The 11,314-nt window shown below is 44.0% G+C and overlaps 1 protein-coding gene across 5 annotated transcripts in view; it reads right to left on the bottom strand.

The window, feature by feature from the left end:
- Positions 1 to 696: 696 nt before the first annotated feature.
- CAB39L (calcium binding protein 39 like) overlaps positions 697 to 11,314 on the bottom strand; it is a 61,333-nt gene continuing 50,715 nt past the window's right edge. For all 5 annotated transcript variants that reach the window (XM_066313256.1, XM_066313260.1, XM_066313257.1 and 2 more), the window contains 3 exons: positions 10,516 to 10,581; positions 9,701 to 9,844; positions 697 to 2,557 (listed from right to left, as the gene is read on the bottom strand). In XM_066313256.1, the coding sequence (XP_066169353.1) occupies positions 2,378 to 2,557; positions 9,701 to 9,844; positions 10,516 to 10,581 (390 nt within the window). In that variant the 3' untranslated portion in view covers positions 697 to 2,377. The remainder of the gene's footprint in view (positions 2,558 to 9,700; positions 9,845 to 10,515; positions 10,582 to 11,314) is intronic.

Genomic DNA, 11,314 nt, shown 5'->3' with positions numbered 1-11,314 from the left:
TCTCTGTTAGGACACACCAAGGTGTAACCTCACTCCTCATGTTACTGCCATGTTTAGGTCTCTTCAAGTGCTTCTCTGTGTCCACACCACACAGAGGGCTCATAGTGTGACCCCTTATAGACTCTCTGGGCCCCTCTGTGTGGGTCACATTCACTTTGTCAAGGGCAGGCATTCCGCAGCAGCACAGCATGAGACACTTTTTCCTAGCACGGGCTGGAAGCTCAGTGTTCTCATGTGACCAGAGGCTGAGGCAATGGACACGTGTCTCTGTGTTAATCCAACCCTGGAGACCTGCCCCACCCCAGGAGCTCAGAACACAGCCAAGCACCCTTCCGATTCAGGCTCCAAATCTCAGATGATCAGACTTAAATGGCTTCAAGGACTGCAATTCTGGAGACACTCCCTTATTGACCTGCAAGTGACCACTGCCAGCAAAGACCACCCACAGGGTGGGATAAGGCTCATGGCCAGGCTAAGCTGGGCTGGAGCTGGAGTTGCCAGACCCCTGCCAGCCAGGGCTGCAGAGGTGATGCTTCAGAGAGCATTGGCTCTGAAGGCAGTGCTCATCCCTCTCCATCTGCTGAAACCGGCTTGCAAAGGAGAGAAGGAATTTAGCACTATATGGAGTCTGCCTATCCAGAAAGGCAAGAGAGAAAAAAAAAAAAAAAAAAAGAAAAACAATCAGAAGGACAGAAATAAAGGGTGATCAGTAATCATGCCTTTAATAGTTTGTAAATATATTTTTTTTTAAATCCAGGCAGCTAAATATACATTTGTTGTGTGTATCTGACATCTGAAAAAAACCCAATGAGACCACAATCTGTTCTGTTTCTTCCCTTTTCTAAAGCACATAAATTAAAGTATCAGTCACCTCAATATACAACAGTTTAATGAAAGAAAAGGGCTTGTTCTGTTTTTACAATTCAGTGTCACCTATTACCTGAAGCATTAGCTAGAGTTTTAGCTAGAGAACTGTCTTACAGAAAATAGGAAAACTCAGAACTTAGGCTGTCCAGAAAAATTCAAGAAATTTCCACTCCCTGCTCTCAAACTTCACTTCCTAATAAAGCATCAGAATAACATTTTCCTGTTTGAAAACAAAAGACCCCAAAAACTCTTAAAACACACCAGGGAATCACTGTCTGTACCATAGAGCTTATTAAACTCAAAACATTAATGGTGCAACAACCTCCTGTTCTGCAACTTTAACACAGAACCTGAATTCACATCAGGATGAACAAGGACATAAAATGCCAGACTACGGGTGGCCTTTAGTGCCTGTTGCTGCCCAGTGGCCTCCTGGGCTCACTATCCAGTAGATGCTCTCAGGGATCTGGGCAGGCTCAGGGACCTCAGCCCATGCAGCAGATCTGGCTGAGGACTTTTCATGATTCCCTTGCTGAACTCAGCTCAACCCCACCTCGCATGGCCAGGACTGGAATTTAGATGGAAAGACACTAAGGACCCTCATCTCACTCTGGTGCTGAGGCTCAGCCCTTGTCACAATTCAGCCAAGTACCTCTGGGTACCACCCAATATTCTTGCCTATGGATGGTTTCCTTAGGTATGGGACCAGTTTATTGGAAATACAGCATAGCCTTTGATGCAGGGCGCTTGCCCTTGCCGTTTCCCATTACAGGGCATGTGAGCACTGTCCATGTGGGACTGCTCCTCATGAGACTGCTTGGGAGCTGGTAGGAAAAGCCTGTGCTCCAGCACAGAGTAGATCACACACAGGGAAATGGGAGTTAGGCAGAAACAGCTCAGATGGCTGATATATCCATCTGTTCCCTAGCATGGAATAGAAAACCTCTGATCCTGGGAGGGGGGGGGGAAGATGAAAGAACACAAAATGAAGCAAAAATGTGACCTTTTCTGCTTTTTCATCTTCCGTAGTTTTGACTAAAGAACCTGACGTGTAAGTGCAGCTAACTCCAGAGACCAATGTACTCTTTCACAGTCTTGTGTGTGTGCAGCACTAGAACCAAGTCACAACTACAGGTGTGAAGGAACAATGTCACAGTCCTCAGAAGACCTGCTCTGTGCACTTGCCAGTGCTTGAGTTTGCTGATAAAGTTAAGCAAAGAGGTTCATTCTTCTTGAGCACAAAAAAAAAATCTGTCAAACCAGCTTCTATTACAGAGAGATTCTAAACTGACATAAATAATTATAGTCTTGATTAAAAATAATATATTATTCTAGATTTTTGGTTTTTTAGTTCTCATGTAAAATCCCTATACTCTTGACATCTAATAACAAAGACAAATAAAAACCAGGCACTTGCTGTGCCTTCTCAAGCACTATTGTGGTGTTTAAGGGACACAGAGGAACTTAACATTTGAGATTAATGCCTACAGTGGAAAGCAAGAGGTGTTCTTCATGCCATTGACTTTTTCAAGTCTCGGATTTGCTTAATCAGGTAGTTCTTCTCATCGGTGAATTGTTCGTCATCCGTCCTTTCTTTCTGGAAATTGCTCAGAAACTCAATTAGCTTGGGTTGGTTTTTCAACAGGATCTCCACAATAGGCTGTGTTTTGTTTGGACTGGCCACAAAAACCTAACATGCAAACAAAATCAGACACAGAGAGACAGCAAAGCAGTGGGGACAGAGAGAGAGAGAGGTAGAAGAACATCAGTCACAACATCCCCATAAGTTACTTTCTAACAAGCCAGTTGAAGGCTGGCAGGCAGATGCTCTACTGCTACACACCTTGTCCCAAGGCAGTCAGACAGGAGTTCAAACGTTGCTTCGACAGCAAACTGAAGCAAAACTATGCCTGTGTGTGGTATCGCTTCCCTTTAATTTTGCTCTTTGGTGATAAAAACATGACTGTAAACCCAGCTGTTGAGAGGGAGCTATCAATTCTCAGCCTCTTCTCACCCACAGGACAAATACACAGAAATTAATCTTCAGGAGAATGGAAAAGCTTTGTGTCAGTATTGATATCATTTCCATATTAAACCAGGCCTAAAATTAGACTTGCCAGCTTTGTTTTGGTTCGGAAAAATATGTCAGAGGCCTCATTTCCCTCTGCCTAATCCATTCATGGGAGCATGGAAACTTACAGCAGCAGGAGCAGGAGGGTTGTGGTGTGCCCTGCACCTTTGCAGCCCTGGCTGACCAGAGGAGGCTAACAATGAAGGAAGGTGACGTGAGACACAGATACTCACCTGGCACAGCCAGCCTAGCACTCTGTCTCACTGAAGAACAATGCTCTGATTTTTTCCTCCTGCAGTCACTAAAGCTGCAGTTTTCTAGCTCTGAACATGACCACTCATGCCACGACACTGTTTCTTTAACACTTGCTCTGGGTTAAGTGCAATCCTAAGGCTGCAAAGGGCAGCAGTGAAAGGCTCTTTTCAGGGACCTGGGGATGCCACAGGGCTCTGGGGATGTCGGTCAGGAGGGGCGGATGGGGCGCGGGGCTCGCGGTGGGAGCACACGTGCAGCGCACCCTGGCCACCCCGGAGCAGCTCCCACATCTGGCTCACACCGAGGTTACCATGGCTGGTCAACAAACACCGCCTGAGCGCTTGTGCAACGACAGAAATAACTCCAGTTATTCTCTACCCGATGAGAAGAAATTAAGGATGGACAGAACTGGAAAGTGTCCAGTTTCCCTCCTAGCCTGTCCAAACCAGAATGAAAACAAACATCTGCTGACAGTACAGAATGGCATGTTGTCCTGCCGAGCACAGGCGGCACCACCACCGCCTCCTGATCTGGGACTCTTCTGCAGGTCCCTTTGTCTCTCTCCCCTGAGGTTGTGCCCACAGGAAAACCTGGGCCACATCCAGCTGCTCAAGAAGGAGCTGTGCTACCTGATGAGGATCACGCACACTCTGTCCTGGGGGGTTGTGCTGCAGCCTCTTGTCCCTAAGACAACACCTGGTAAAGGCTGGGGCAGGGTTCAGACTGGACCCACCATTAGGCTTCATACTCCAAAATCAGAGGACATTATACCAGTGGTGGGGAAAGTGCCACATCAGGGGAATGTGTGGAAGGCGTGGGGTTCAACACATACTAACAGCATCTCACTGAGTACTTCTGCCCAAACAGGAAGCAAGAAGTACTTTTTCATTCAAAGCTGAGGCAAAGCATCTGCTCTTAAACCCTGGGATCCTGATGCTAGAATAGTCTTCATAACTGTCTATGCTTTCATCTCCTCTGGATCCCTTCTCCTCAGGCTGCTCTTTGGAGTCCCTGCTGCAAGGTACTTTGCCTTCTGTACAGAAAGAGCTGCAGCCTCTGCCATGCTGGTGAACACTCCCCAAGTGTATTACAAAGTTTTCCTTGATCTAGTGTCCAGGCCATGGTCCTAGTGACAGTACACTATCTACAGTTATTCCCACAGGCCTCCACCTTGCCCTTCTCTAATTATCCTGAGCTATCATCCTAAATGATTTCTTTATATTCCCGCTTGCCACCTAAAACTTCTCAAGTGCAGCACAAACAGTCTCCACTCCCAAGGATGCCTTCAGAGCAGCCACTTTCCTGCACAATGCCCAAAGTACTCACAGGGACACATCTGCCTGTGGGTGGGGTGGCTAGTTCACAGCTCTCACTACACCTGAGGGACTCTCAACAGCTGCAGCATCTTAGAGCAACATCTCCTTTGCAAATAACTTTGATACACTGCTATTGATGCATTGATTTCCCTTAAAATGAGAGAAAAAGGGCTTGGGGATGTAAATCTGAACATACTTTACAGCTTTCCAGTCTCTGCTTTATCTAGGGAACATGAATCTTGAGATCTCCTGAGTGTGGACATTTGGCTCTGGATTAGGCTGCAGCACTTCATGCTCTCAGCTGGAGTAGCCCCAGGATGCAGCTCCCTTTGTGCTGACCTACAACAGGTGATCATGCTGATGGAAGCCAGATACTTCCAGGATTTGGACTATGATAGGCCCCCAGTCATCTGGATGAGCTGCCTTGGGGAAAAGCAGGATGTAAGCCTACAGGCAGGGATTTACAGATTATAAGAATATTTTATTTTGGAGTTCAGTTTCCCCTTGGTGACAAGATGAAGAAACCATCAAATACACTGGCAGGACCCACATGTCTAGAAATTATCTGATGACAGTGCAAATGGAAGCCATCAAAGAAGGCCTGACTTGAAGTGCTGCATCTTCCTTCAAGGAATATTAGGCCTCCCTAATATTTGTCTGAAGGGTGACTCTCAAAATGAAGAAATCTAAATAATTCTTCTTGTAAAAACTCTCTGCTGTGCAAACAGAACTGGAAGGTTGGTGGTAAACCTAGTAAATAGCATTTCATATTGGACCTACCAGTGGCATTACCATAGCAAATAATAAAGAACTTAGTTTCATAGAAGCCATCACATCCTGTTTATCTTCCTGCTCAACTATTTATCGATTACAATCTTCCCCTTGCAAAACTGGCAAAGTGAATATTCAAACATAGATCATCTCAACTGCCAGTCTTGCTCAGTGTCAACAGGGACTCCTAAACAGAGAATGTTCAAGGACCAAAACATTCCTGAAATGTTATTCAATACTTTGGCTAAGCAAACAAAACCAATGCTGCCAGTATCAACTGACCACTTTCACAGAGCCTAGGAGTAGGACCACCATGAGACTTTATGTTAGAAAGGGTCTCCCTCATTCAGAACTATGTATTGGCATAGAGAAGGAGATTAATCCCTAAAAACAGAAACATAATTAATGCTATCTGGAACATTTCAACTAAAATGAAGTTGGATCAAACCACAGAGAATGTGGTTTCACCTGTGGTTTTATTATGAATGGATATATGATCTAGAGCATTAAATTCAGATAGATGATAGAGACAGAGACCCAAAATGAAGACAGTACCCATATAAAAATTCCAACTCTAAATATAGCTGTCTCAAAACAGAGACAGCTCATGACCATTTCATGAGTATTTGCAAAAGGCCTGGAATGAAAATCAACTTTGAAGCTTCAAAAGTTGTCCCAAGTGCAATTGTTGCTACCTTCCTCATTAAAAGTCCTAATGTATTTCTTCAAACAAACATCATAATTACTTGATTAGAGAATCTGACCTTATTTCCTTACAATTAATAACCAAGCATTACCACCTTCTGGGGCAACAGCAGAGCAAGAGCAATTACAGGATGCCCTGGACTGAGTGTCTTAGAACTTATCCTGGGCTTGTGCACAATGTCACTGTCAGGACCCTGCACACACAGAACACACATGGTTCATGCTGCTTATAGCACAATGCTTCACATAATAAGCCTTACCCTTTAGATTATCCAGCTGAGAAACAGAGAGGACACATCCCCACAACCACAGCCTCAGCTTCGTACCAAGAGCAAACTGTCAGTCAGTATGGTCAAATTATGTGAGGCCGTTTGCAGAGCAAGCTGCAGGAGGTAGCTCGTAATGTGCACGAAAGAGAATGGAAAAATGAAACTGAGGTCACAAAACACAGTGTACCCATTCTATTTTTAGATTTAAACAGTAAAATATATCTTGCTAAATGTCTTCTTAAGAGCAAGAAAGTCATATAATCCCAGCTCACTGCTGCAGGGTGTTTTCCTCAAAATCACCAAATTGTGAAATCCAAGAGACCTGTTCCTACCCTTTGTGAGTATGCGAGGTCAAAGGAATCCCTGCACCACATTCACATACATCTGAGAGATGCAGCCTCCCCTACAGGCAGGCAAACTCAAGGTAGGCTCCACTAACGGAACACATCTCAAACTCCCCACAGGAGCTGGAGAGCCCTTCCCAATATTTGATCCCCAAAGTGTGTGCACTTGAGACTGACATCTCTCCACTGAAATCACTGCAGAGAAGAACAAGTGACTGTCAGAGCCTACAACTTTAAGTGATCCCCTTGGATTATTTATGAAGGAGGATGGAAGGGGTGAGGTATGTTAGTTTTTCCTCATGGTTAAATACTGGGTAATCCTTATGCATATGTTGACTGGAACATGAAGATTTAGAAAGCAGCTGCAGGCCTTTAGGAGGGTGCTGCAAAGCAGAGGGTCCATTTTCTTCAGGCACAAGAAGAGAAGGGGCTAGAGTTAGGAGGAAGATCAAACATCTCCTAAATGGAGAATGGAAAGAAGGCACTGTAAGTGGGCACTCTGTCTTCATTTTCCCACTCACAGTTCGTTGGATGATTTAAATATTCTCAGAGCTTTGGGGTATTGGCATTTTCCACCAAAAGTGTTCCTCCAAAATGAGCTTGCACTAGAAGTGCTCATCACTTTAATCTCTATCTTACAGTTTCAAATCTGCAATAATTAGAAATCGCCTCAGGGAGTAAGAGTCATAAGCCTTTTTCTGGGTCAGCTGGGACATGGGAGTGTTGGAATTTGGATGCTTACAAAACAAACACTTTTTCATTTCAACTGTGTCTAACTGGTGAAACATCTAAATCAGGTAATTTAAACCCAAATCTTTTGGCAGCTCAAACAGAGCAGCAAGTATTCACTTCTCAGCAGATCTTTGATTCCAAATCACTGTGGTTACTCTACTGTAATTTCAGCCAGGACTGCATAGGTATTTTGCAAGCATAATTTTAAAATGCAGGCACAGTTTATAATTTATGAGATTAGAAGCTGAGGACAAGATTCCTCTCCCAGTTACATTAACATGGAATATTACAGCTGACAAGAGAACCAGGCTGAGAGGCACAAACCCAGAAACAGGAGGCAGGGACACTGTAGAACAGTGTCTTAAATATGTAAGGATTTCAGCAGTTCTCAAGAAATTAGAACTCAATTTAAGAAGTGAAATCAGAGGAAAAAGAGCTTCTCTGACCTCTCTACACAGCTAATTCACATTGCAATTTTCTGTAACAAACCCTTTAACAACCCTTCCCCTGGGGAGGACCTGGATGCTGCTACATCCAGAGGACTCAGATTCTTGGTGAGGAGGATCCTAAAAGAGAAGCTGCTGCACCTCTACAGTTACTCCATAGTGTGCTGCTGGTGGTTGTGAAGAAGCAACTTCCAGCTGATCAGGTTCTGCTCTGAGTCTGCAGCTCCCCCACAACAAGCACTGCAAATGTGAGACAGTGTGAGGAATGCCATGGGAATGCTTTGGCCCTGCTGAAATGCTGCTCACTGGTACCACTGGAAAAGACCAACAACATCCCATGGAGGTGTCTGAGGACAGAGTTCGGCCCTTTGAACTGAAGAGACACAACACCACTGATGCTCACGGTTTGTTTTGCTGGCACTCCAAGGTCCAAGCATTATATCCACGAGGCAGCAACTGCAAGTGGTCAAGCAAGGATGAGCCTGCAATATCCCCACTCTACCTGAAAATGGGATGCAACATAGTGGAAAGGAGTAATGGGAGGGCAGAATGGGAGGAAAGGCAATGTGTGACATGGTTGCACACTGGAATCCTTTTACATTATTCCAAGTCCTTTGGAATGCCTACTAAAATAAGTGAAATCAGCTATTCCCAAGGCCTGGTCTATGCCTATCATTAATTCAGGAACAGCAACTCATGTCTTTCATAAATAAAGATCTTGCATTTATTCACAGAGTGGCTAAGAAAGCCCAGTCCTCTGATACCTTCTCCCTACTGGCATCTCAAAGGCTGCAAGTGTCTGGAGCCAGACTGCTCATTTATCTTGGAGCCACACACCTCCTGATAAGGAGGAGGAGTACAAGTTGCTCACAGTGGTTCAGTTGACTGGAAGAAGTCAGCAAGTGAACAGCTTACCAAGCTGCTTATTTCAGGAAAGGAATTTTCTTTTAATCTTCCTTGAAGCTTTTTTTTTTTTTTCTTTTAGAAAACTAAAAGCTTTTTGGAGAAGCTTTACATTCCCTAAGTCTCCACACAAAGATCTGAAAGGGTTTTTTTTCCAAATCAGAAGTGGCATAAGTGCAAAACTCAGCAAGTCACCCTGAATTTGTGGAGGGTGTTGCAACCTTTTTCCGCAGTCATTTGGTGTTATCTGGTATCTTTCTTAGCCAGCCAAGGGAAGGGATATCCTTAGAGGCTCCAAATTCCTCTTCTGATAATCATTAACAACTCTATTTATAGTTTGAAATTAAAATGTTCATTCCAAATTAGAGTTAGTTTTGCATAACAATCTGACTCACCCTCTGTTCCAGAGAAGAGAACTCTTTTGATGGGAAAATGGTAAACTTCTAACTTATTAACATTGACCATCATGAAAAAATGGACACTGGTTGGGTCTGGTATTTGTTTAACACTGCATTAATGTCACTGCAAAATGATGGAAGGATAAAACTCATTTCATCCTCAGATTTACCAACCTTTTTAATACCTTTAAAAGCATATTGCATTCGCACTAATGCCCAGCCCCAGCAACATCTACCTTTAATCTTAAGGTAGAGTTTTATGACTTTTTTTTTTTTTTTATCTTTACCCAGAATCACATGGTAAAGTGATCCAGAAGTGGGGAGAAGGTCCCCTGGACATTACCTAGAAGTTGTGTATTTTGTTATCTGTAGCTCATGGGTACTTGACTGACTATCCCCAGCTCAAACCAAAATGATGCTGCTTTAGGTCTCACCTGAAGGCAGGCAAACAGAAAGCAGAGGTTGAGTGATAGAGACCTTTTCAATTTTTACACCCAAACACTGCAAGTGACTATAAACCCCAACCTTTGCCTTAATTTTCCGGGCTTCTTCTTGTCCAGCATGAAAGGCATTTTATGAGGAGAAGAAAAAGTCTGCCACCTCTACAACCCATACTGGCTCACCTTGAACACATGGAATGCTTCAAACTGAATATTGGGGCTTTTATCTCGCAGCAAGTTCATCATCAGTTTCAAGTTTTCTGGTTTGCTGATGTATTTTGTCATGATCGCAAAGTTGTGTCGGTCCAGAATCAGTTCACCCAGAAGCTGTAAGCACAATTAGAAAATGCCACTTTTTTTTTTTCACTTTACCACATCATTTTTGATTCTTCATTCATTTTCTTTGAATGCAAAGAAAGCAGCGGCCTATTTCAATATTTGCTTAAGAGGTTTCAAGGTCACTACCTTAAAAAAAAAAAAAGGAACTAGACTTCTTATCATGCAGTGGGTTACTTAACGCCTAATAATGCTCATCTTCTAAATACTACAGAGAGTGATCCTGTATATGGGCTGGGTGCAATAGGGGCTGGTGTGAGCAGTTGGGACAAAAGCAAGTGTAGTGCAGCTGTCCCACACAGACACTCTCATTTCATTCCCGTGTTACATTCACACCCCCCTCTGCTTCCATGGGCAGGCCATGGAGCACCAGACAGAAACTGCCATGTTACTGCCAAGTTCACTGGAAAACACGTTCTGAACCAAAGCACAGATCTGAGCTCAGAGGAGAAATGATCTTGCTCATTCCATAGAAATGGCCCAGTGCTTCCCCAGAGGTCCAGGAAAGAGAAGACAGTGAGCTCCTGTGCATTTCAGGAAGAGCATCACAAGCCCTTAGTCCTGTTCTCAATAGAAATGGCTGCTCCATTACCATACATGCACCTTGATATTCTGCCTAACAGAGAGCACAAATTTAGGAAGAAAGTGCTGAGAGATTTTACCTTCAAAGATTGTCTCTTTGTTACATAATTCTCAGAATGAAGGAGTTTTTCATAATCCTCAAAGATCTAAAGTAACAAGAAAACACAAATGCATCAGATTCATGTCCATCCTTCCTTCCCTTGGTCTTTCTCACCCCAGAGGAGCAGCAGAGGCTGCAGCAGTGCCACCCTCTAACACTTCACTGCAGTGCCAGGTCCAGCTCTTGTGGCCTTTTCTCTTGGCTGGTTATCATGCAGTGAATTAACACTCAGGAACACTCCTCTTCCAAGTGCTGCAGAGGGGGAATACCACATATGGACTGGATGGAACAGGGGCTGGTGTGAGCCAACTTGGACAGAAGTAAGCCAGTGCTTGGACAGCCTTCTCTTACAGAAGGGTGACTCTGCTGCCAGGACATGTGGGTCCAGCACATAATGTCCACTCACTCATATCATGATCATGCCTGCCTGTGTGACTTAATACAACACCCCAAAATGGTGATGGGGCATCCCAAATGCTCCTTTTGTGAGGTGCTGCCTCGCCTGCCTTCAGCACCCTCATTGTTAAAGCTCTTTGCCCGGCAAGGGTGGCTAAGCACAAAGTGTGTGCTGGATTTTGCAGGGATGGACCAAGGGGATCTTGTGGTCAGGAAGACTGAGAGAGAAGAGCATTGCAATATGTTCAAACTATCTACCAAACAAGTGGGGAAAATCAAATAGCCACCCCCCCCCCCCCAAAAAAAAAAAAAAAAAAAAAGAAAGAAAGCAAAACCAAAAAAAACTCACTTAGGCAATAGATACTTAAAAATTTAAAATGTCA

This window comes from Sylvia atricapilla, chromosome 2, assembly GCF_009819655.1.
Source record: "Sylvia atricapilla isolate bSylAtr1 chromosome 2, bSylAtr1.pri, whole genome shotgun sequence".
Taxonomy (NCBI): Eukaryota; Metazoa; Chordata; class Aves; order Passeriformes; family Sylviidae; genus Sylvia; species Sylvia atricapilla.
The sequence above is the reverse complement of the archived record's forward strand: the minus strand, read 5'-3'. Positions and strand labels throughout refer to the sequence as shown.